This window comes from Cydia pomonella, chromosome 16 (assembly GCF_033807575.1).
Source record: "Cydia pomonella isolate Wapato2018A chromosome 16, ilCydPomo1, whole genome shotgun sequence".
In the NCBI taxonomy this organism is placed as follows: domain Eukaryota; kingdom Metazoa; phylum Arthropoda; class Insecta; order Lepidoptera; family Tortricidae; genus Cydia; species Cydia pomonella.
This window is the reverse complement of record NC_084718.1, coordinates 8,028,654-8,055,769: the sequence shown is the minus strand read 5'-3', so window position 1 is coordinate 8,055,769 and position 27,116 is coordinate 8,028,654. Positions and strand designations below refer to the sequence as shown.

Sequence of the window (27,116 nt, the reverse complement as noted above, 5' to 3'; positions counted from 1 at the left end):
ACTCCTAAGGGGCGTTTCCCTCAGGATGCGCTCTGTGGAAGTGGCACATATTCTAGATTCCGATCACAGGCCAGTGATCCTCAGGCTGGGCCCTCCCCCGACGGATCCAGAAGCCACCATAAAGGTGGTGAACTGGGCAAACGTGGGGGTGGAACTGGCTAGGGATGACTGTCCTCTCCTTAACATAATCAACTCTCCCCTATCCACTAAAAACGAGATAGAGGAAACAATTTCCAATATAACAAAGGGTTTTCAAAGCGTCATAAAAAACTGCTCTAGGGAAGTTCCAGCGGATGACGACAGACGCTGGCAACTCCCCCTGGAGATAACTAACCTAATAAAAGACAAAAATATTGCCCTAAAGGAATACGATCGCTTTCCCTCTCGAGAGAACAAGAATATAGTAAACAGATTGCAAAGACACATTAAGGAACAACTAAAGGTGTTCAGGGAGGACAGGTGGAATAACTTGCTTGGGGAGATCAGGCCAGGACACCAAGCTTATTGGCAACTGGCCAGATCTCTCAAAGCAGACACTATAGCGTCAATGCCTCCACTTGTCAACCCTGACTCCCATCTACCAGCTTTTACGGACACCGAGAAAGCGGAGTGCCTGGCTGTAAGTTTAGAAGAACAGTGTTCTCCCGGGAGGGAACCAAATGACCCAGACCACATCCCCCTCGTTGAAGAAGAAGTGGAGGAGATTTTAAACGAGGCATCAACTGACCCCCCTCTCAGGCCGATATCTTTCATGGAACTAAAAACATTAATCAAAAAGTTAAAACCCAAGAAAGCTCCAGGTCTTGACGGCATACCTAACAGACTTTATAAACTTCTTCCGGACCCTCTAATACACATGTTACTAAAAATATATAATGCGGCTCTTGGCGGCTGCCACTTTCCGGCTGCGTGGAAAGTGGCAGTCGTTATTGGCATCCCCAAGCCAGGGAAACCCAGTAACATTCCCTCCAGCTATAGGCCAATCAGTCTACTTAACATCATGGGCAAATTATATGAGCGCTGTGTCCTCAGCAGAATGCTAGAGTACTTAAATACACACGACATCCTGCAGCGTGAGCAGTTTGGGTTCAGGGCCGGCCACTCCTGCATTCATCAAGTCCATAGAATAACAGAACACATTCTTCGCGGGTTGACGGAGCGGAAGAGACCCACCCCCACAGGAGCAGTCTTCCTGGATGTGGCCAAGGCTTTCGATAAAGTCTGGCACACCGGCTTGCTATGCAAGTTAAACAGACTTGGTGTGCCAAATCGTCTCTTGCACATCATCAGAGACTTCTTGACTGATCGAAGCTTTGGCTATAGAGTGGAGGGGTCTCTCTCGCCCTTTCATCCCGTGAAGGCGGGCGTGCCACAGGGGTCGGTACTTTCCCCCACGCTGTTCTCCCTGTATGTGAACGACATGCCAAAAGTCCAAGGTGTCCATTATGCATTGTTTGCGGACGACACGGCGTTCTACACATCATCTAGATCCCCAACCATGCTCACCTCACTCCTCCAGCGAGCGGCGGACTCCCTTGGGGACTGGTTTGACCGATGGAGGATTGAGGTGAATCCAGATAAAAGTGTCGCGGTCCTCTTTTCTAGAAAGGGGGGCCGCGGCCATCAGAACACCCAAAACACTTATAAAAACATAAAATTGTTCAACAAACCAATCCAGTGGAACGAGAGTGCGAAGTATCTGGGTGTCACCCTGGATGCTCGCCTCAACTTCCACAAGCACATTAAAACAGTAAGAGACAGAGCAGCATTCATAATGGGTCGCTTACACCCGCTCTTAAACCACAAGAGTAACATGAGTATTAGAGGGAAAATAACATTATATAAAACTTGCGTACGCCCGGTTTTCTCATACGCCTGTGTAGTATTTGCCCACGCATCTAAGCCAAAGCTCAAAACACTCCAGACATTACAAAATCGTTTCCTGAGAAGGGCGGTTGACGCACAATGGTTCATGAGGAATGACGATCTGCACCACGATTTAAACCTACAATCTGTTCAAAGTTTCTTTCAACTAGCCTCAAGGAGATATTTTGACCGAGCTCCCCACCACTCCAACCCCCTAATCACAGAAACAGTTGACTACATACCCAGACAAGACCCCAAAAGGGGCAGACGCAGACCAAAACACGTACTGACGGACCCAGACGACGACATTACGACAAGACTAAAGGACGACCCACCCCGCAAAGAAACTTTCCCACCCGACTGCCTCATAAAAATAGACCTGACTAACATGACGGACGTAGACGCAATGGCAGCCATACTACACATCAAAAATATAGAAAAATCATTTAAAAATAATTCCAGAGTGGGTGCACCCCTAATATTTGATTTGCAGGCCAACACATCGCAAGGAATGGCTGCAGGGGCGGTCGCTCTAGCTAATACTTAGCACCGTCCATGCTTCAGGTTCTAACGTGCCCTACTCTCGCTCTCCCTCCACAACAGACAGACAACTAACATAGTTTAATCACCATGACTTACAGACTACAAACTAACACCCTCTACAGAGGCTAAAGACCTGTGTCCCTTCAGGATACAGGCAACCCTTTCTTTCCCCCGGGATGTCCCTCCGGGACATCCCGGCGTCATCCTTAGGATATGGTAGAGGAAACCCTCTAAATTCCTATAATAATCCCCCAAAAAAAAAAAAAAATCAGGACTACCGCAGAGAATGTCGCTTGCGAGAGTAGCACGCCCTGTCTTCCATCTCGCTCCAACCGCTGCATAAATACGTGCGCGCCGCCTGCGCGCGCCTCAGTTGCGTAGCGCATGTCCCATAGTTGTATGCTCTCCATCATACATTGGACAGTGTATTTTTGACACGTTCTTGGTTTGAATTCGAGTTTGTTGCAAAGAATGGACACAACTCCATACGGTTTAATAGGTCAATACTGTGAGACTTTGTTGAATTAAGTCTTTATGCCCGATTTAGAGCATTAATGGCCTTAACCTTCGTAAATAATTTCCAACTATTGTCAATATATTGAAAGATCGTATTATTAAACAAAATCTACGAACCGTTTCTTTTAGTCATTGTTGATGTATATTTCTCTATCAAAAAGTAACCAATGCTAAGTAACTGCCCAACTAGCAAAGTGATCCTACAATTCAATATTATTAGTAATTATCTACTAATAACGTTCTTATAAAGGCATAGAGTATTTTACTTATAATAGCATGCGATAAGCTGTAACATACTCAAGAGCATTCATTCTTATATATTCGTGCTATAGTTTGCTAAAAGATAAGCGCACAAAACAGTTACAAGATACTGTTACTAATAGTAGCATTTCATAAGCGTAAATACTCTCAAGATCGTTTGTTTTTATTTCACATTCCTGTAGTTTGCTACAAGAGAAGCGCACAAAACAGTTACAAGATACTGTTATTAATAGTAGCATTTTACAAGCGCAAATACTCTCAAGATCATTTGTTTTTACTTCACACTCCTGTAGTTTGCTACAAGACAAGCGCACAAAACAGTTACAAGATATTGTTACTAATAGTAGCATTTCACAAGCGTAAATACTCTCAAGATCATTTGTTTTTATATCACATGTATTCTAGTTTCTTACAAGATTATCCTTATAAGGCTCTATTAAGTATACGTATCCTATAATAGTATGCAGGAAGATCAAATAGTCTTGAATAATATTTGATCCTATAGTAGTATTCTGTAAAACCACAAGATATAATAATACACTAAGCTGGGATTATTATAAGTTTGCTTCGTTCATAGACTTATTCAAGATTCTTTTAAATGTATTTGTACTTTATTAGAACGATATTAGATTAAACAACCATGTATGATACTCGATCAATCACTTTACAAGTAAACGTTTGTCATTGTGTTCTTATTCAATTCTGTGCTAAAACAGGTGATGTAAACGAGGGTTCCGTAATGAAATTATTTTTTGATTTTCAAAGGAAAAAGTTTGATAAGTTTTAGAAGAATGCAACTACAATTTAAAAAAATACTGAGTAGGTATGAAAAAAAAATTATAAGTTCCATGGATGTCTATAAAACTGGGCAATCTTGATTCATGGAATCGTTTCATATAGGAAATGTGGTATCATACACTCGTTGCGTTTTAACAAAGACATATTTACTTTAAAAAGCAGTTAACATTTAAAAATGCCACCTACGCGAAAAGTACTAAAATGATAAAATATAATTAAATTAATGTTGTTAGGATTTATAGATTGTAGTAGGTACGGTACGAGGAGATTTCGCGAGGAACCCTAATATATTTTAATATGGAGGCGAGTTATCTGGATTGAAACTGCTATAAGTGCAAATGTACCTATAATTGTCCCATAAAACACTTGATGCAGAGTATTTCATAAACATGGCGGATATTCGTAATAATTGTATGAATATTATTTTAATAATAAATATTCTATGAGCTATTTTTCGAAGCGCATTGAGAAATTAAACACATTTTGGTAGACATTTACAATAAAAATGACTTCCCTGGTGAGTTTACACACCATGTACACAATATTTTACCATGCTTATGCATGTTCTAAAGTGAAACAAATTATAATGGTTTCATTAATAATAACTATAATAAGCCATATGAATTTTCCTAAGTTTGGTTTTTAAGTAATTGTTTATCACAAAACAACTGCACGAACGGAGAGAAGTGTAAGTATAAAATGTACTTATAACTAAGAACATTACTAGTGCATTATATATACAAGATTGTTTTATAACATACTTATGTCAGTTATTAATAAGAGTATTTGTGTTTAAATAGGCATAGCCTCAGAACATTATAGGAGTAATTGCGCTTCTGTAAGTGTATTATAAGCAGTGATCGGTTTTTTGGATTCGACATGGGGTGAACGACCTCAATCATTATGTTAGTATGGATATGCCCCGGGAATTCGGGCTTTATGTTGTTAGACAAGGCAAAAAAATACAATGTGTTTATTTTATTACACTTTAAAACATTTAAGTAGCTGATAGACGAGTACTTACTCACCGTTCTTTTGTCTAAATCGAACAAATGAGCACATGTGTTTACACTGACAGCTCATTTGCTGCCTCCAAAGCGGCAAATGTTGTACCGTTTGGATAAAAGTTCGGCGAGTAAGTACGCGTGTCTATCAGCTAATATATAGTTACTACGGGTTAATTGTTTGAATAAATGAATTCGTTATCAAAAAGTCAATTACACTTCTTTCAACTGAGAGGTAGTTTGAGAAAAACAATGTCCACAATGTCAAATGGTTTTATTGCTCACCAAAAATAATTAGAACTGAAATCCACAGAAAATAATGAAATGTCAATGTCAAGATTTTGAAGTATTTTTTCCATTATGACAGATATATAAGCTAATACTTTGTGGAGGTTTTAATATATTTTGCTTTGAATAAAATGTTGAGATTAGGAAAAGAATAAAAGTTTTTGTCTCAACTGGTTGCCATGTAAGAGTAAAAAAATCCTTAGAGATAATTTAAATTGTTTTATTTTTGTACGGTTTGTTCGGTATCGCGGGAAACTGTCGTATCTATATTAACTTTTCTACTTGATATCCCGCGAGGGAGAATCCAAATAACCGATCACTGATTATAAGGCTTAGTAACATTCTGCAAGTTGATTATAAGATCATTATAAGCAAGGAATGCTCCTATAACTGTGCCCAAATCCAGGTTTGTAGCAAAGCACAGGTATCTTATAAGTACAAAAGAAGTACTCTCGAAGAATACTATAAGCACCTATTTTGCTAGTTGGGTGATACCACATCGACTAAATTACTGGTACACCAGATATTTAGAGACACGTCTACATTCTCATTGTTTCATGGGAATAGTTAAGAAATTGCCTTTCAGTAGTTGGAATTTAGTAATATGCAAGTTTCGTCAACAAGTTTCAAGTTTAAAAAAAAATATACTTATCTGAAATTGCGTTTAAAAAAAATGTTTTAGGATAATAATTTCGTAATTCTGGCAATTTGAATAATGGAGTGTAACTATATATATAATAGGCTAGAAAATATTGAAGAAAAAGCACTCCGAATTTGGCAAATGAGGCTTTAGGTACCAATGGGAACGCGTCAAAAATAGTATATTCCAAAGTTAATCAAAGCTATAATAAGTAAGCCAAAGCGATAATTTAGCTTTCCTTTTATTCATGACCTGTGAAAAAGTTGCTCAAGTCTGAAAAAAGTCTAGCCGGAGAGTATCGAGATATATAACTATGGATGCCCTGCCATCAGAGCACTGATAGGTATGATTTATTAATTAATAGAGCTGGCACAAGGCTTACTGCCATATTTGGCAGTAAGTTGTGACTTACTTATAGATATAATGAATAACGATGTAATATGTTGCATCGTTACTCATTACATCTATACCAGGTAACTTTTATAACCAGGCATTAATAAAGTTGGACTTCAATAGCGTAACGGCGTACTCTGAAGATTCGGAACATTAAACTCCCGAAAATACTCACAAACAAACCCCACAAACGTTCAAACATTACAGTTACAACGTTTGCGACACGCGGAATCGATCTCAGGAAGCAGCAGAATTAGCGAATGTCTCTTGTCATCTGTCTCCATCACCTTACATCGAAAAGTTACATGTACATTTCAAGTAAAACGCCACATACGCCTTTTTGGAATATTACGTTATCACAGTTGCATATTGCATTTCTGGAATGCGGGTGGATTGAAGGAATTTAGACTTTAATGTTAGAATCGTAAGTAAATCGGTTATGAAGTTCTTAGCATAATTGTAGGTGGTCTATGCGGAAGTTTTTGGTGACCCGCCAGCATGTATTTTAACCTAAATTTGATAGATTCTGTTCTAACAGAACAGAAATATTTTAGGTTAGTTATAGGTAGTAAGTATTATCTGATACTACTTTACTATCTATCTGTTAGCAACATTTTAACATCGGTAATAAGGTTACCTAAAAGAACCGGAAGAAGAAAAGACCGCGATGGCCATGCGATGGCCATTTTATTTTAAAAACCGAACCCCTTTAGGAACTAATTGCTGACCCCTGGTTCATAGTGTGGCCTATTTCGCGCATGCGTAGAAAAACATACATTTATTACCCCGCATTTCATATTTTAAGGAAAAATTGTTTAAGCGTAAAAAAATACGTGTGTTACTTAATTTGTTTATGTGATAGTCAGCAAACGAGCAGTCGACCCGCCTGGTGGGAAGCGGTGACCATCGCCCATGGACATAAGTAACATCGGAGGAGCCACTTATGCGTAGCTGACCCCAAAAACATTTTTTTTAAATCTTAAATTAAAAACTTAAAGGTGTTGTAGCAGGCTGTCGGTACCTAAATCCCACATGATTTTAACCATAATTCACCATTTTCTAAATGGTTTAATACGTTTTCACACTCTATCATATGTAGGTACATTTTTGTTTTTGGCCCTAAACTAAATTTAATCTATCAGTAATCGATATTCTAATAACATTAGCAATTAGTACAGCAGCGAAGGTTTGTTAGTATTGTTTGTAGTTGGCAGGGCTCCGAGCCGCGCCCGCGCAGCTGCTGAAACCAAACGTCGTGTGAACGCCGGACAATGCAGGGTGACGCTAGTAACACCATCATGCCGTTTTTAATGGGACAAATATTTGTGTGTTTCATGTTTTCTACGTATAAGTTTTTTTTATACTACGTCAGTGGCAAACAAGCGTACCACCCGCCTGTTGGTAAACAGTCTTTTTTTATACTACGTTGGTGGCATACAAGTATACGGCCCGCCTGATGGTAAGCAGTCTCAGTAGCCTATGGACGCCTGCAATTACAGAGGTGTTATAAGCGCGTTGCAGACCCTAACACTCCGCACCCTCGTTGAGCTCTGGCAACCTTACTCACCAGCAGGAACACGACACTATGAGTAGAGTTTAGTATTATCTGGCTACAGTTTTCTGTAAGGTGGAGGTACTACCCCAGTTGAGCTCGTAGGAATGACATCCGCCACGCTGTGCCCTACCACACAAAGAGAAGAGAGAGATGACATTCACAGTGCCCATACCTCTCTCCGTAGCCTATATACGCCTGCGACTCCAGGGGATAAGTATTTCTATATAGCTATATATTAATATCCCACAACACGAGCCTTATTAAGCTTACTGTGGGAGTGGGACTAGGCCGATCTGTGCAAAATTGACCTATAATATTTATGTCTTTACCCATCACGCAAACATGTGGTGTTCCGGACATTTGAGAAGCGTGCGCAGTGCCAAAGCCAACACGTAATAGTACATTACGATACAAGTGCGAAAAATAGGAAATTCGAAACGAGTGGCGATAAATTAAAACACAACCGAAGGGAGTGTTTTAAATCGACACGAGTTGCGAATTACCTATTCGCACATGTATCGTACAACGTTTTACAGTACATATGGCCCTTTAAATGTTCGACACAGTAACGTAATATGCTACTTCTCGCACTAGTGCTATAAAGTAGCCCCATATGTACTGTAAAGTCCCTTTTGCCACTTTAATCATATGTAAGGGGTACACTGAGCGTTTATTTATAATTATCATCATTTATACATGATATACATCCGCAGTTATGTATGATTTGTTTTTAAAATCTTCTCGTGAACTTATTTGAGGAATAGCTACTCATAATATTGCTTCATTTGCTTCGTTATCAGAATTACGTAGGTTTGCTAATTGAACCTTAATTCATATTTTTGATAACTTCCGCTACACACGGGGATGCATGAAATTGTAGAAATCAAACTTAATTTAATCTACTTACAGTAGCGGCAAAATATCTATCATATTGCTATGTATTTTTATGAAGGCATTACTTCGAAAATTTGAGAAATTAGACTTTAATTGTATCATCATCACGATACAAATATATATTTATACTTACGTCCCACTGCATGTGGTAATAGGCAGCCACCTTTGCACAATGCGGATTGGGGACTTCACACACACCAATTAATGTATTTTTTGTATGTGTTTTTATAGATGTTTCGCCCTCATAAGCCGGATTTCCACTTGCTACGATCCTGACATACATCTTTCGCTTCCTTCACTTTCATGACATTCCTCATACACGCTCGTCGGTTTAGGGTGCTCTTGACCTGGCCTTTTTTCAGGATTTCCCCGATTTGATCAGAGAAAGTCCGCCGAGGTCTACCCCTTCCAGCTCCCTCTTCTACTTCTCCCTTATACACTCTCTTTGTTAACCTTCTTTCACTCATTTTTTCCACGTTTCCAAACCATCTCAACATACCTTTCTCAATTTTTGTCACTACATCTTCGTTCAGTCCACACTTTTCCCTTATCACACTATTCCTAATTCTATCTTGTAATTTTACACCACACACACTTCTCAACGCTCTCATTTCCACAGCATTCACTTGACTCTGATGCCTCTTCTGCCAAACCCAACTTTCGGTACCATACATAAGATGTAGGCACCAAAACCCCTCTATGCACAGCCAACCGTGCTTTTTGCGACACCTTTTGGCTGCTCATAAAAGCGTTGAGTGCCCCATTCACACGATTTCCAGCATTCACCCTCTTTTCAATGTCTTCATCATGTTTACCGTCCCTAGTGAACAAGGTTCCCAGATAAACAAACTCTTTCAATTGTTCCACTCTTTCTTGACCAATCAAAACTTGTCATACTTTCTCCCTTTTCAAATACCATTACTTTCGTCTTGCTCACATTTATTTTCATTCATTTCCTTTCAAAAGACCTATGCATTCTAGTTACCATTTACTGCAATTCTTCACCTGATGACGCCAGCAATACCAGGTCATCAGCGTAAAGAAGACATTTGACGAGTAACCCACTTATTCTCAGCCCACATTTATCATTTCTCAAATCATGCATACTACTGTCCATGAATAGATTAAACAGCCACGGTGACGCTACACATCCTTGCCTTCGGAATCCCGCTTGTGCATCCCATACTTTTCTCATCAGTTTCTTTCACTACTCTTTCAATCAATATACAATTTGCCGACGATGCTGAGTAAGCTAATGCCTCTGTAGTTTTTGCAATCCAGTTGTTATCCCTTTCCTTTGTAAAGAGGTACAATGACAGCCTTGCACCAGTCCCTGAGCACTTGGCCGGTTTTAAAGCACATATTGAAAAGGCGATACAACTGAGTTGCTACAATGCCCTGTCCAGCTTTCAGCATCTCGACAGAAACTTTATCATATCTTGCAGCCTTTCCTGATTTCATTCCTTTCAGCGCTTTCACAATTTCATCCATGCTAATACTATCTTCATTCTAACTTCTAACTCAAATTTCAAATCACTTTACAATACCTACCGGACTACCGAGAAACTAATGATTTTAAAAATGTACCCTAGATTGATCGAATTGTTATTTTCATACGTCCCTATATTGTACATTTTATCGAAATCGCTAAAGCCGTTTTTGAGAAATTAGCAAAATGAAAATATAGTTATCTGAAAAATTATGATAGATTATTTGCCGCTACTATACCTATTTCGAAAACTAGAAGTGGGGTCGAATTTAATATCCCCGTGAGTACCCGTCCCGAACGGTAAAACGTGGGTAAAACTCATTTTATATTAAATTATTGTAGATATCGCTCGCAAACGAATTCGCTTGATAAATATTAGGTCGGTAAAATTAATGTTACGTATGCAAACAGTTTAAAATTGAACTTAAATAATAAAAAAAACATTATCGACGACTTCACTAATATCCCCGCGAGACCGTCCTCATTTTTCCTCGAGCATGGCCAGCCTGCACATGGGCGTCGGCGGCGGTGCGTGAGCGCACACATGGGCCGCATCTGCGTTGCCCCGACCTGAGCTACGCTACAATCTTACGGATATCTTCCTAGAATGGCGAGAAACGGTCAACAATGTAAAAAATTGCGTGATAAAACTTTCATGATTAGAAACACTATTGATGTAGATATAGTAGATATGTAATGTTCGAAATTGCCGTCGCTGATTTCTGGATCATACACCATACACAGTAAGTAAAGTAAAGTAAAGTATTTATTCATTGTTAACTATGTACATAAGATGTCATATACAGGAGATATCGAACCAACAGTTGCCCGTTTCGAGCATACGAGATATATTCACCTAAAATATTTAAATCTCAGCTCCGGTATCCTCTTAAGTAGTTCTCGGCACGATCCGTAACATTTGAAGCATCTTCCTAAAGTGCAGTTCTTTTTAAATACATTGTATTGTGGGAAAACAAGGAATTATATTCCTAAAAACCAAAAAGAGTTAAAGAACTTCCAAAATGGATCACAAAACGGAGTGAGTAAGCAAGTACGAATTTGTATCGAACTGAATTTAATTCCTTGCCATTAAATATCCCAACCGATGAAAATAAGTTGATATTTACTTTGAAAGCAGCCGAGTGTTGATACGTTTAGTGGTGGCTTCCGCTGGCATTCAAGTCTCTTCGAATAAAATGTTATTATACCCAATATCCCGCCGGGACGTCTACTATTTCATTTTAATGTGGTGTTGCGAAAATCAGTTATGATTTCATATTTGTGAGTAATAAAGTTTTATATGATTAGATTAGCGGTAGGCGTTACTTAGATCCCTACCTATAAGCTACTTATTAATATTAATTTCTAATATCGAATCGATTCTCAAATAAGTGGAACACGTGCCTAATATATTTTTGTGTCACATGAGATCAGTTATTGGTTTTTGCACACTTAGCAACTCCTTTAACCACTCACTTGCTTACAACTCGAGTAACATCTCTAATGTAGCCATTCCACGAGCTGTCCCGTACGGACGGACGAATTTTATTTCCTGTGTTGCAACTTTTTTTTGGGCGTTTATTTTTCTGAGCATATTTTTGACCATTAATTACAGAAATGGAAACTCTTGTGCCAGCACATCATCAGAAAATTCGTGTTCGTACGGGACAACAACAGACAGTAGACAATTTCATGGAATGCTCCTAATACAATCAGTATTAAATTATTCTCTAGATCAGAAGGTTCTTATAACCAGCGATAAAGGGCCATTTGTCAGATTTATAGAAAGTTTTAAAGTATATAAAAATTATAAATGATGTATATTTTTTGGAAAACGTAGGCAGGGACCACCAGTGATCCGTGCGAATCACCGGTTAAGATTGGATCTTCAAAATAAACTTCTAATTTCGATCATTAAAAGACGCATGTCAATGTGCCCTCGTATCTCTGCTCACTCATAGCAAAATGTAACTCATTAAACGGCACTTCGTACATAAATTAATGTGTACGAGCACCTACTTACAGCACGATTGACTGATGACCTCATGTATCGCCTGGCATCGAGGAATGGTTTATGTCACAGCGTGTTTTTGAAATATTGCATATCTACTACATATATCAACTATGCCTCCCATTTAAATGTAACCTTTTTGTCGCACGTGGTAAAGTAGACTTTGCCATTATAAAAAAAATCATATACGAGCTTGCTTAAGTAAAACTTGTAATGAAATTCGTGTACGGAAGGCATTACGTTAGGACTGTTAGGAGCAGAGAAAATGTAATTAAAGACTGTAAATTCCATTCGGAGTTGGGCTCCTCCTTATTGTTAAAGATGGCGCCACCGCGCGCTTACATTCGAGATAGGTATCAGAATCATAACATAATAATTTCATCTCTGCCATTTAGAAATCTGACAGCCGATTTTTTAATTTCGAAAATTTGTGGAAAACGGCGAAATGCTATTTTTGAAATACGAACGATAGAAATTGGGAATATAGTAGTTATTCACTATTCGTTTTCAATTCTATTAGTAGAACTTAAATGCCTTATAGTGGAAATAGCATTGAAGGGAGCCATACTCAAAATCGGCCTTCTGTTCGTAAGAAATAAGATATTTTATCTCCCTTGAAGTATATGAAAATTATTTCTATAAATCGCGGGACAGGGCTCAAGATCGTTGGTAAAAATAGAGTTGGGTAACCTACCTGTCGTCGATATTCGCAAATATTTACGGATGTAGTACCTATCGTTTGCCCAAACGTGACCTTCTTCTCAAATACATCGTTTAGAAGCTATTAACTTACGTTAGATTAGATTCATTTATGATTCTTTGATAATTCAGAGGCTTTAAGAAGTAAGTAAGTAAGTAAGTAAATATTCTTTATTGTGCACCATACAGTTAAAAATAGACAGGAAATGAAAAAACACGTAAAAGTTAGGTAACAACAGGCGGTCTTATCGCTAAGAAGCGATCTCTTCCAGACAACGAACGAATTATTACGGATTAGAAGAACGTTCTAATGTGTCTAATATAACACCGAACTAAAATTCATCTAACCATAATTGATAACCGTAATTGATACCTTGCCAATATGCCATTTACAGTTATTATGAGGAACGCAACGGTGATAAAACTGATAAATTTAGCAGTTTTTATTATTTTCAAGTCTCAGGAGATTCTGCACAGAGGGGCTCTGAAACGATAATAACACTGTCTTGTCCGTCTGTCCGCGGATCACGTTACTTAGCATTAACTGTGGGTTATTTAGGAATGGTCTTGCTAATGGAATATATACTATTTGTATTTATTGAACCGAAACGTATTATAGATTAGACTAGTAGGTCAAGTGCCAGTTCTTTTCTTGTGAGCTATAGAAATTGTGAACCACCATAGCTCCGCCATTTTGGAATAAAGTCGAAAATCTGAATCGAAAAAATTAAAGATAAAATAGGTACGTAATATATTGATTGGTCACACCGGTCACATGATAGCATTTTTACCCCCGCTGAAAAGGAGACCTCACAAAATAAGTAAAATAACTAACTAGCATAAAATGTCATTACGGTCTTCGGTCATTTCAGCAGTTGATAGTTGATATAGATGTAGTGCAGGGACGCCCGGCCGGAAACAGGCGGGCTCTCGATTGCTCGATGCGTTCATTCAGCCCGATTCCTTGGAGTTGGAGACGCAGGTTACTTTCGCGGCGGCATTCCCACACTATTCTCCTCAAATCTTCTCGTTTTCCTGCAGAACAGAAGGTCATCTTTAAGTTCGGCATCCTTTAGTTCGCTTTCTTTTAGGGTATCTCCACCGAATGTTATACCTGGTTCTCCTATGATTTAGCACTTCAGCAGTTTCACTTCACCAAATTGACAGCGGACCGGCTAAATGGTGGTTTCAGAGAGCAAAGTCCAAGTTACCAATAAAAACTATCTGTCATATAATCAATACGTGTGGGGTGTAGGTACGGTCAAGGAATCTATCAACTTCTCTTCTCTATTATTACTTTTTCCTTTCCATATTTCTGCAACTTTCCTTTCTTTTCGTCATCGGTGGTGATGTGGCTCCACACTAACTTCTCTTCTCTATTCTTACTTTCTTCTTTCCTTATTTCTGTAACTTTCCTTTCTTTTCGTGTTCGGTGCTGACGTGGCTCTTTCGGCTGCGACCTGCGACACCAATCTTGTCATAAAAAACGTCGACCAAACTGTGTAGTCACGTAAAAAAAAATCAAGGAATCTAATTCCAATACCATGCTCCGACTGATGATGCGACTGCCACACACTGCGACTGTCATATTGGTTGTCAAAGTACAAAATGGCACGGAAATTATTATTTTTGACTGTACGTGTGCCTATAAAATTTATAGGATGTCATCGTCGAAATAGAAACTTTACAGAACAGTGAACTGCTGATGAAACTTGGATCATCTGTAAAGTTTCTATTTCGACTTTGGAAAAAAACGTCGAAACGTCAGAAAAACGAGATAGAGAGAGATTAATTACACATATTTAAAAAAATCACTAATTGAGAAACGCTTCGTTAAAGTCGGTAAAGTCAAGCACATGCCTTCTGTAAGTTTCGGTAGTACTACATATATCCTCCTACGGGTCAAGGTCCATCTTAGGACTTATTAAGTTCGATGAAAAAAAAATTGTAATTGTTCTATTTCGTTCGATTTTCGAACCAAACAAAATCAACTTTAATTCTTACATTATGGGTTGAAATTTCACTGGCAAATGGAGGGCTTAGGAGACTATGCAGACCTTAAAAATTATCTTTATCTTGATACTTACTTCGTGAAAAAACGCCACCTGAAAATCAAATATTTATTTACTTACTTTAATTCAAAACGAAACCTTTTTTCTGCGGTGTGAAAAAGTTTTCTAGTCTGTTTTTGCTGGAACCCCAATAAAACGGCACGACATAAAACTTCTTTCAAGCGTTATAGAACGTTTCTCTAGATTAATGAGGGCAAAAACGACAGAATCCTTATGCACCTAGGTATATTTTTTGCAATAGCTATTCGTAGGAATCGTAGGTAAAGTTTACGTTTTACGTTGGTACGCAGATACAATTTTGTTCTGTGCCCCTAGTGTAAATTTAGTCGATAGCGAAACGTGACGTACGCGTTTGCGTTAAGTCTCATTTTGTATGGGTTTTTGAACAGCACGCCAAGCGGGACGTTTTGGAAAGTCAAAAATCTCATACAAAATGACACTTAACGCAAACGCGTACGTAACGTTTCGCTGTCGAAAATATTTACACTAGGGGTACTGATTAGGCAGCTTAGACATTTGTATTCACTCTAGTCATTTATTAATTGAATCACTAAAAATATTATTATTTTAGTACGAGCAGCGCGATTCGGTTTAACCCAATTTTGAATTACTTATAATCGCACAGTTGATCAGTTCTTGAATCAGCAAAAATTCTAGATGCCATTTATTTGAGAAGCAGGACGCTAACAATAAATTATAGCTACCTTCATGTTACTACTAGCAAAGAGAATTTGAAATAGAGGTCTATTGTCAAAGAAAACTTTGTAGACCCGAAATTTACTGCAATCTTTCGACACATGATTAAAACTTTTAGAATGCTATTTGACTTTGATCCTTATTCTTTCACTGATATTTGTTAAATATCAAAAAGTGGCCCTAACTTACCGGGCACAACCTAAAAGTCATGGCACCATCGCTCGAAAAGTCGAAACGATGTCGATATACCTACCTATGGCCTTTCATCTATTAGATGGCGCCACTTTTTGATATTTAATAAATTAAACACATCAGTGAAAGAATAAGGGTCAAAGTCAAATGGCGTTCTAAAAGTTTTAATCATTATTCGAAATATGGCAGTAAAATGACTGTGACTACAAAGTTTTCTTTGACAATCCACCTCTATTTCAAATTCTCTTTGCTACTAGGTCCCCCCATACTACAGTACAATCTCACTAATCCGGCACTAATGCTGACACAAGAGAGCCGGCGGATTACTGGAAAATTCGAATTACTGGAAACTTTGAATCAAATCTGCATATTATTTGGATGTGTTTTTTAGCAAGTCGTAGAAATACATTTTACTAAAACTAAATTTAAAGAAACTTCTGTTATCTGGAACTTAGCCTTTGATAAAGAGATTCCAGTGCGATAATGTAAGCGCACATATAAATTAGGACATAGAATGATCATTTTTATCCCAATTTTAGTGCCGAATTACTGTGAATACAGGACCGTCAAAATGCCGGATTATCGATACCTATTCACTGTAGTTTATGAAAAAATAATCAACCTCGGGACTTGAACTCAAATCTATGAGTTTCGCGGGGCCTTTTCCAAAGCTCCAAAAGGAGTCTAGTAAACAAGTAGTATAATTTACAATGTGTGCGATATTTTTATATTTGATTACTCTTTCATTTGATTTTCATAAATTTGATTTTTAAATGAATGCAAACGGACTAGCTAGACTAGCCACCAAATAAAAATATTAATTTCATTCGAGAAAAGAGCGTACTCCCCTGTTAAATTCCGGCAATGCACTTGCAACCCTTCTGGTGTTGCAGGTGTCCATGGGTGACGGTAATTGCTTACCATCAGGCAATTCGTCTACTCATTCGCTTCCTTTATCATAAAAAAGACTATACACCGTTTTCAGTTCAGTATTTATGAATGTCTAAGCAGATACCCAATAAGTAAGTAGGTAGGTAATGTAGGCAGTGTTGGCCGAACGGTAAATACGGTAATAGGGTTGTTTCCATCTACAAATCTTAGGGCAGAATTGTATCCCAATAAATCTGCAATAAATTCATTTGGATTATAAGAACATGTTAAACTACTTTGAGGGGACCTGTAATGACCATATTTTTGTAAATATTGAATTTAAAATATCTTTTGGCACACGTCACGTGACCAAACTCGAAACGTCTGAAGATTCTGATGACGTCACAACTCTCGGATTGACACTGTTGACAGTTAGGCGATAAACAACAAATGATAAATGTCCGTTGACAGTTCGTATCTTCTACGTGCGTATGTACTTATGTGTCAAACCGTAAACTGTGACGTCACACAATTTTCAAAGAGCGTTTTGGGCGCGAAAGCATCTGTCAAAATATATTTTGTTAATTTAACATATTTAAAACCGTTTTTAGTATAAAAGTTGAATTTTAGGGCAACTTTTAGCTAATATAGAACGTAATACAAGCGTTTCAAAAAATTGGAAACAACCCATTTGCAATAACCATTATAAATTGAACCGTAAACCGTAACGAGTGGTTACAGTTTACGGTTCAATTTATAATGGTTATTGGCCAATAATGATTAATTGCATTAATGTTTCGGCCAACACTGAATGTAGATATACAATATATATGGATGCAAGAATCAGTGTCAGACCGTCAAACATGCCTGATGAGCAATCAGGAACTTATAGTAAACACCCCTATAATGGAAAAAGCACCAGTAATGGAATGGTATAGACAAATCCTGTAAAACAAGTATTTACGTTTCAGTTTTCAATCGCTGGTAACATTTTACCATAAACAAGAGCCAAAGAGCTGCTTAACCCTGATTCATAATTAAATTCCATCAAATTTACCACTGTGTTGCCAGTAAAATGAAACGGTCCATAAATAGTAAATATATTATTGGCGAAAGAATGCACGTAAATAAATAATTTACTACTAATTTGAAATACATCATTTAAATGCTAAGTTCAAATAGTCAGACTTATTACAAAAGCAGTCCCATAAATTAATATTGAATTTAAACTATTTTGAGGTTCGGTTTGAAATGGCAATACTTCAGGTCTAAACAGCATTTGGTATTCCGTTTTAATATAATAACATCATCGTCTTCAGATGTGTATTATTAGTATTATTACTATACCTTAAAACGTAAATTCGAAAACGACAACTACGGGATAGTGTAAAACGCCGTTAGATTTATTTCGGCCAGAACACTCACTTGTCAATTGTTGTTGTTTTATATTGAACATATAAAACATAATAAAGGACGAATTGGACATCCTTTTAAAGCGTAAAGCGGTAGAAATTTTACCGGTATCAGTAAAATATCAAAAACACTCCAAATTATCTCTTACATGTTCCATAATTGGTGCCGTTAACATATTAGGCCTGCTTATAATATCTGTAGGTAAGGTGGTAATTAGATAAACCGAAGGGAATCGAGTTTAATAGCGGCGCCACTAAAGCCACCGTAGTAAATAAGTACGGTCGAGAAAATTGATTATATAACAGTTTACAGTTCACTTTAGATTGCACAGCTCTTAGTATAAACAGTAAACTTAGTACTTGAACCGCAAATTGCTGAAGAATCAATTTCCTCGACCATACGTTAATTTGTTGTTAACGCTGTAACTCCCTACACCAATCTTTACTACTAACATAAAGGACACCTACATAGATAGTTTTCCTGATTCAAGTATTGAACGACCGAGCGCTCATAAATTTTAAAAGTGGGATACTTAGAATTGCGCTGTTCATTTATTTAAGCTAATAAATTAGCAAATAACTCACAATGCAACCAAGTACAATTACACCCGTATGTAGGTAAAAAGTGTTTTGAAACACATAATGAGCTATTTCTGTTTAGTTCTGACAGTGTGTTTATCTTTAGCCGCGCTTTACGATCCGCCGATGAGTTATTAGCCGTCCCGACTGACAGCCTGTCTCCGGGAATGAAATAAAATGGAAATAAATACGAAATTTGTACTGTTTTATTGATCCATTAACGAGAACTGTGCCTACCACGCGCAGTGAAATGGAGTAGGAGTTGTGGACGTGTAGTAAGTGTAGGTTGAAATCAATGCACTAATCGTTAGCTGGACTAGAATGGCAGGTATTAAGTTCGACTATTGTTTTGCACTTTCAGGCACAACTAAACATAAACTTCAAATGAGTATGTGTATGATTTTAGCACGTTTTTAGGAATGTGGACTTATACGATTTTTATCATGTTATATATCGATAATCTCTACAGCCAGACACCACCTGCGTTAACTTGAAGGCGCTCTGTGGCTGCCTGCGCCACCCTCTCAGCCTTTTCCGCGTCTTGGGGCTCACCACGTCTGGCCTCCGCCCTCAGCCTGTGCCTCTCTGCTAACACCTCCGCGTCCAGCTCCCAAGGTGGGGTGCTAGCGAGGAGGCACGCTGCCGCGTGAGAGGTGGTTGTATCGACGTTGATACAAAATACTAAGATAAATAGACTGATTGCCTGAGTTCGAGTTACCTAATGATTCTAAGACCTTATTAAATGAAATATAAGTTTACTATCAACTTGTCATGTATACTTGTTTATTATCTTAATGAACTTAGATCTGCTTCGCTTATATTATTAGGAAAGAGAGGTCGGTTATTCTATGGACAGTGCGGTTCATACCTTATTCAAATGATGTAATTGGAGTATGTCTCCCTGGTTCATGAGCTCCAAGCGCAGAGGCCAGCTCTAACTTGATCTTATACCACCACCTGTGTAGAAAATAGATTTATGACCATGGGTCACTAAGTATCCTTAACCTGTATCATAATATAACACATCTATCTCTCAAGATAGATACATAAACATTGTAACATGTATATATGTATGTAGGAACAGACAACAAGAAATCAGTATTCATAGTAAAGTTCAACATTGTCCCACAGGACTCAAAGTACATATATAGGTATGCATGTCTGTGTAATAGTCACAACTGTCTATGTCTTGGTAAGTCTCATCAGTCAACCTTTGCACTGGATAAGGAGTGCGGTGACCTGGTCGCAACCAGTCACAAACCATAGATCAATTCCATAGCATGCCAAATGAGGGAAACACCAGTTCCTTGCTATGGCCAAGAGTGCACCTATCCGAAGGGTGTACGAGCCCCTTGCAGGTCACTATCAATTCTATGGCATGCCAGACGAGGGAAACACCAGTCTCTTGCTATGGCCAAGAGTGCACCTATCCGAAGGGTGTACGAGCCCCTTACAGGTCACTATCAATTCTATGGCATGCCAGACGAGGGAAACACCAGTCCCTTGCTATGGCCAAGAGTGCACCTATCCGAAGGGTGTACGAGCCCCTTGCAGGTCACTATCAATTCTATGGCATGCCAGACGAGGGAAACACCAGTCTCTTGCTATGGCCAAGAGTGCACCTATCCGAAGGGTGTACGAGCCCCTTACAGGTCACTATCAATTCTATGGCATGCCAGACGAGGGAAACACCAGTCCCTTGCTATGGCCAAGAGTGCACCTATCCGAAGGGTGTACGAGCCCCTTGCAGGTCACTATCAATTCTATGGCATGCCAGACGAGGGTTGGGCTCAGGTCGGCAGACGCATCTCCGACCTGACCATGACATACAAGCACACCTCTGCTCGTAACCAAAGAGCATGTAATCATTACGTTCTCTTGCAACATCATCACACGTCATGTCACGTCTTTATAAGTCAACTCAACACATTGCGGTCAGTACATTGAATCTAGTCATACATAGATTTCACAATAAATAAATGTAGGAAATATATGCGTGGGACGAACAAGTCCTCTTTTATATACTCATTATACTTAGCTTTCAGATAATTAGAGAGATGATGCTCTGGCTGTACGAGGCTGGCTTCGGGCACACGTTAATAAATAAGTTAACAAACTTGAAACTTCATGTGTGAGAAACAGGAAGGAAAAGTATGGTTTGCTTACCATAGACAATATACAAGATGTTACATGTGTTGCCATGTGCAACAATGCGTACATCGCGGAAGTCCGCGACAGTGGTCTCTCCCTCACGATTCTCTGGGCCACCACCCTCTGCGGCCGACGGAGCAGCGCCTGTCCAGATTGGCGGTCCGTAGAGCCTGCATGGGGCATTCGCCCCCCCCAATTGTGCAGTAGGCGGCCCAGAGCCGAGGCAGCACCCACGAGACGAGGAGCCATTCTCCTGAAGTGCTCCTCAAAGGTCCACCTTCTGTCCAGATCAAGTCCCAAGTACTTAAAGTGGGCCCTGACCTGGACAGATTCGCCTTCGACCCTTACTACGGTGCCCGCCGGCCGCCGTGTCCAGTCAGCATCAAAAGTAGCGGATGAAACAACGCGCCAAAAGTATCTGATATTGCGGATAACTTTTCCAAATATAGATAAATTAGTAAAATTCGCGTTCAATAGTATATCTTTTACCGTCTTACTTGTTCTATATTAAACACACCACTTTTTGTTAAGCCGTTACAGAATGGTACATACTTATGAAGCGTTATTTGATCAGCTACTTTTGATGCTGACTGTACCACCGCCCGAAGTGTCGCCCCCCTGATTATATAGTAAATCATAGCAAATAATTTAAATCATAGTTAAATTTAAAACCCATAATGGGTAATGGGGTCACAACTGTCAAAAGTTTGCATAGATGCCACCAGCATATGTTTTACCTGTCTCTAGTTTTGTGCTATCTATGAGATTTGGCTTTAAGGGACCCAGGTCATAAAAGCCCAAAGAAATGACAAGAATTTGACACAATTCTAGGGATTGAAAGGTAAAACCTATGCTGGCGCCATCTGTAACACGCTTCGACCAAGGGATACCATTGATGTGTTATATTGTATGTCTATGATTGATGTATCCCTTTCCGACATTCTACGGTCCGAATTAGACCAAAGTAGCAGTAGTTTGAATAGTATTACATTTTTCAAATTTAATCATTATAACTTCCACGTGTAGGTATTAATTATTGCGTATTAAGAAATCGTTCTCAATAAAATACTTTTATGGTTAAAGTAATTGTTGATATGTGACAAAAAATACTTATAACGGTCAGAAATGTAATTTGGACCGTTGTAGGGTTAATGACCCAGTTGGCGTCTGTCACCTGCCAGGCCGTTGGTTGGCTCTTGGCTACCTATTGCTGTCAAAGCAAATTATGGCGGCGCTGCGTTTGCGCATTCTTGCAGTTTCTTTTTTTTAAATTATGAGTTAAAACATTAATTTGGATCTCTAGTTTAATCATGGAAGGCGGAGATTCGTTTTTGTCTTGTGCAACAACATTAGAATGGACGACCCCTCAAGGATCCATTTTGAAAAAGGTCAACTACAGAACTGCATCTCTTCGACTTATTCGTAATGAATTCCGTGAAATGTATATGGAAATATCAAGTGAAAAAAACTCAGCCATTCGACTGGCATTAAAAGGAATAAATGTATTCAAAAAGTTTATGGCTGAAGGCAAAGCAAGTGTAAAGTTCCAAGAGGCGGGATGCACGCTCTTTATATCCAACGCACCGCCAACAAACCTCGTGTCATTTTTAAGGACCATTTTTGTTAAGATGACTGGAGATAAGGAAGCATCGTCAACGACTACTCCGTCTAAAAACTCCATGAGAGCTAAGTTGCTTAGTGGGAAAGCACAGTCTTTTGAGGAAATAAGTCCTATAACCGTAGCTGATATACACAATGCTAAAAGTAAAATTCCAAAGTCGACTACAACAACACCTTCTCCTCCTTCAAAAAAGCGAAAGCATGATGACCCCACAAGGGGCCCTGCACCCAAAAAACTGTATTCTCCATCACCTCTTACAACAACTAGTTCTTTGAATCCGGAGCAGCAGAGAGTACTGGAGGCTTGTCTTGGAGGAAAGAATGTGTTTTTCACAGGATCGGCGGGAACTGGCAAGAGCTTTTTGCTAAAAAGAATTGTAGCAGCATTACCTCCTGATGTCACAATAGCCACTGCCTCTACTGGAGTTGCTGCTTGCCATGTTGGTGAGTAAAAATTTGATGTTTCGTTAACTTACAATTGAAGGTGTTTGGAGCAGTAAAATATAATTTATTTCTATTTTAGGTGGGACAACACTTCATGCATTTGCTGGTATAGGAGATGGGAGTGGGTCTATTGAACACTTGTGTGAGAAAGCAATGAAACTGCAACTTGTTGCACAAAAGTGGAGAAAGTGTAAACATTTAATAATTGATGAAATATCCATGGTTGATGGTGCATTCTTTGAGGTAATTAAATTCACTAAATATTTATCTTCATTATAAATTTTTGTATTGTGTTAACATTGCATTGCCTTTCTAATTTACAGAAATTAGAAGCAGTAGCTAGACATGTTAGAAGAAATGATAAACCATTTGGAGGGATACAGCTCATACTGTGTGGAGATTTTCTACAATTACCACCAGTAGTTGAAAAGGGGCAGACAGGAAAGAGATTCTGTTTCCAAACAGCCTGCTGGGACAAATGTATACAGCTGTGTTATGAACTAAAGCAAGTTCACAGACAAAAGGATCAAGAATTTATATCCATATTAAATAGTATAAGAATAGGGAGAGTGACTAAAGAAATAAGTGACAGGCTTATAGGCACTGCTAGACAAAAGATTGAAAGTGATGGAATTTTAGCAACAAGACTGTGTTCTCACACAAATGACTCTAAGATGATAAATAACTCCAAATTGCAAGATTTGGAAGGTGAAGAAAAAGTGTTTACATCTCAAGATAGTGATAATGCTAGTAAAACTCTTGACATGCAAACTATAGCTCCATCAAAATTGGTCTTAAAAATAGGAGCACAAGTAATGTTGCTCAAAAATATAAATGTAAACTCTGGTTTAGTAAATGGAGCCAGAGGAGTTGTAGTTAGATTTGAAGAAGGATATCCTGTAGTAAGATTTAAGAATAAAAAAGAATATACAGCCAGGTCTGAACGTTGGTATGTGAAGAATGCTAGTGGAAGTCTGTTGTGCAGAAGACAAATTCCATTGAATTTGGCATGGGCATTCTCAATACACAAATCCCAAGGTCTAACTTTAGATTGTGTGGAAATGTCTCTATCAAAAATTTTTGAACCCGGTCAGGCTTATGTAGCTCTTAGCAGGGCTCAGAGTTTAGACACACTGCGAGTATTAGACTTTGATTCCAGGCATGTGTGGGCTGACACCAGTGTGCTTGAGTTCTACCAAAAGTTCAGGCGCCGCTTGCAACAAATGGAAGTTGTGCCACTGGGTAGACCTCTGGCTGACAAAACCAACAAAAAATTGAAATTAAGAGAAATTCTTGAAAAACAAATGAGAAGGAAATAGTCTTATTTTACTATGACAATTTTAATATTGATTTAAGACTGAATTACATCTTTTTTCTAAACTATTTATAATATAATACATACACACTTTGATTAAGTTTTAGTAAATTCAATTTAAATTATTTTAAATAATAAGCCTTTTAAGTATAAGACTTGCTAAGGGGTTTTAAATAAAATGAGTTCAATAATTATTTGTGTATTTATTTATCTCAGTCTAAGTACAAATGAAGGATGCAGACATAAAGAACACTCAATAAAATCAGAAAAAAGTTAATGTAATATTTAATACAAAATGAAAACATTCTTCACTTAAATGAAATAACTGGAACATTCAGTCTGTCTAGTGCTTAAAGTATTAAAAAAAATATTAACTACTGTATTAACGAGACTCAACAGCAGTCAGTATTTCAACCTGTTCTTCTAAAGTGGCTTGTTTTTCTTGTAAGCATTTAATAACATACTTATAGTTCTCAATGCTTTGTTCCATTTCTTTTCGGCCTGATTTAGTATCTGTCATATTCTTCTGTAGAACTTCAAGATTTTTATTATTTTTCACAACTGCGTCAGTCAGCATATTATTCAAATATTCTTGTTTCTTGATCAATACCCATAGCTTAGCTTCCATTGGGGCATCAGGCTTACATTTCAAGTCATCATAGACAAATTCACTTAAGTTAATGGGTTCTTTCATTCGAACTAGAGTTAACTTAACATCAGACATGAGTTCGGCCTGTGTCATCCTGCTGAGAGCCTTATCCAACTTAGAGCTTGAAGTGTTAGTATTCTGCAATATTAGTATCAAGTAAAAAATATATATTGGGACATGAATACAATTCGAATTTACAACTAGGGCAGGGGTTCCCAATCTTTTTCAGTCTATGGCATACATGCAAGTTTAAAATTTATGTGTAACATTGTGAGGATGATTGCCTCACTCTTTACTGTCTATGGCGCCCCAGGGTGCCGAGGCGCACAGTTTGGCATCCCCTGAACTAGGGGATACTCAAGGACAGGTTTTGTACATATTAGTTATTAGCCGGGTCCACACAGCGTGCATACGCGCGAGGCAATTTCCTCAAGCACAAACCAGCCAGTGTAGATGTGCCTCGGCTGAGGCGGCGCATGCGTTTTCATCGCCCGAGCGTGCCGCCTTGGCCGAGGCAAGTCTACACTGGCTGGTTTATGTGTGAGGAAATTGCCTCTCACGAACATGCTCGCTCTGTGTGGACCTACCTATTTGCTAACAGATAATATAGTTTGTTGATAAATATGATTTTAACATGGGTATATTTATTTTTCATACCAATAAATTCAAATTTTGATGGAGTTCATGATATAAGCCAGGGTTCACCAATTAGGTTCTTCAGGGGTCCGGTTCATAAAATAATATGACCATATTTGTTTGCAGACAGGGATCAACTTTCTCTGCAGCTAGTATATTCTGACTTCCTAATACAATGTGAAGATTATATTTACCTTAACAATAGTCTTAGAAGCTGAATCTCCCATTGCTGGGAACAGTGTAGGTATAGCATTCGGTTTAAGTTTTCTTTGGGCATCAAAGTGTTTATTCTCAAAATGTTTTGAACAAATTCTACTTTTAGCCCAATCCAGTATAGTACATCTATATTTTAAAATTTGTAACCACCTGTTCCTCATATCCAGTGAAGTTGGACATCTGAAATCGAGAAAGAGTGGAAGACAATAAATTCATTTTAGTAATTTAGGTTATGTTTATTTACAACCTTCGCAACAATCAAAGTACTAGGATCTTTTACATAAGCCATGTAAATTATTTACTAATATAAAACTTCTTGATGTAATTACGCATGTTACAGCTAGTAAATCAAGAATTTTACTTACGGATGGAAGTTTATGGCGGGACCTTTGTTGAAAAGTGTTGTTTTACAGCCTTTGACCACGCAGTTACCTGGAGCCATTTTGCTGAAGGTTTATTAATATATTAGTAAAGCACCGTAGTCACAATAGAACGACAGTAATAATTGCTGTTTATTAGTAATTTTTTTAATACAATAAACAAGCCAACTGTTGACATTGAAGTTGACAGTGACAGTTTGAGGCATTGTTCTTTTACTATTCGATAACATGACTTAGGAATTTGAACATACAGCCGAGCAGCTATTTAGAAATTATTTTAATATAACATTTTATAAAAGTTAGTGTGGGACAAAGAGTAAAGTAAGTATATCTACATGGCATTTGAAAGGACAAAGACGTAGTGATTATATGCTCTTTGGGACAAAGTGTAAAAATGTCATCATCTACACTACCTAGGTACTTTGTCCTATTCAACGGACTCTACGTTTACATGATGCATTTATACAGTCGACCTATTATGTACCCCAACACACCCAGGAGGAAAGAGCCACGTCCTACGGTAAACCTAAGGGTTTTCGTATCTACCTCGTTTTATAAACGCCTGCATCTTGCAAGGCAAAAATCGAGCACAGCGAATATAGTAGACAAGGGCATAAAGCGAATCAACCAATATAGTTTATATAGTCGAGGATAAAAGGACATTTATGCCTAAGATATTCTTATTACACACACTGCTTTTCACTTCGATTGCGAGGAAAACTTACAAATAAATCCTATATTTTAGGTTATTTTACCGTATTTGATCAAGATTAAAGAAAATCGTACTCGGGTCGGTCGGGGGCGCGGGGCGAGGTGGTATTTTTACTTCTCATCAAAGAATACAATACTTACTAAGAGCTTCCCAAGCTCGGAAAATTGACATTTAAGTCGCGACTAAGCGGCATAAAATTGCTTATTATACTCTAG

The 27,116-nt window shown here is 38.3% G+C and overlaps 2 protein-coding genes across 2 annotated transcripts; one reads left to right on the top strand and one right to left on the bottom strand.

The window, feature by feature from the left end:
- Positions 1 to 22,039: 22,039 nt before the first annotated feature.
- LOC133526373 (ATP-dependent DNA helicase PIF1) lies at positions 22,040 to 24,500 on the top strand. The gene is made up of 3 exons (XM_061862970.1): positions 22,040 to 22,993; positions 23,073 to 23,236; positions 23,317 to 24,500. The coding sequence occupies exons 1-3, from the start codon at positions 22,240 to 22,242 to the stop codon at positions 24,310 to 24,312; spliced, it is 1,914 nt and encodes a 637-aa protein (XP_061718954.1). The 5' UTR covers positions 22,040 to 22,239; the 3' UTR covers positions 24,313 to 24,500.
- LOC133526374 (uncharacterized) lies at positions 24,497 to 26,385 on the bottom strand. Its single transcript, XM_061862971.1, has 3 exons — positions 26,175 to 26,385; positions 25,788 to 25,989; positions 24,497 to 25,095 (listed from the first exon to the last, which is right to left on the bottom strand). Exons 1-3 carry the CDS (start codon positions 26,249 to 26,251, stop codon positions 24,691 to 24,693), a joined length of 684 nt encoding a protein of 227 aa, XP_061718955.1. The 5' UTR covers positions 26,252 to 26,385; the 3' UTR covers positions 24,497 to 24,690.
- Between the last annotated feature and the right edge of the window lie 731 nt (positions 26,386 to 27,116).

Bases quoted from the DNA above. Each gene is read 5' to 3' on its own strand.
- LOC133526374 (XM_061862971.1), bottom strand. From the start codon at position 26,251: ATGGCTCCAGGTAACTGCGTGGTCAAAGGCTGTAAAACAACACTTTTC. The intron at 25,990-26,174 runs GTAAGTAAAATT...TCTCGATTTCAG, and splicing joins CCCGCCATAAACTTCCATCC to ATGTCCAACTTCACTGGATA. The intron at 25,096-25,787 runs GTAAATATAATC...CTAATATTGCAG, and splicing joins CTTCTAAGACTATTGTTAAG to AATACTAACACTTCAAGCTC.
- LOC133526373 (XM_061862970.1), top strand. From the start codon at position 22,240: ATGGAAGGCGGAGATTCGTTTTTGTCTTGTGCAACAACATTAGAATGG. The intron at 22,994-23,072 runs GTGAGTAAAAAT...TTTCTATTTTAG, and splicing joins AGTTGCTGCTTGCCATGTTG to GTGGGACAACACTTCATGCA. The intron at 23,237-23,316 runs GTAATTAAATTC...TCTAATTTACAG, and splicing joins TTGATGGTGCATTCTTTGAG to AAATTAGAAGCAGTAGCTAG.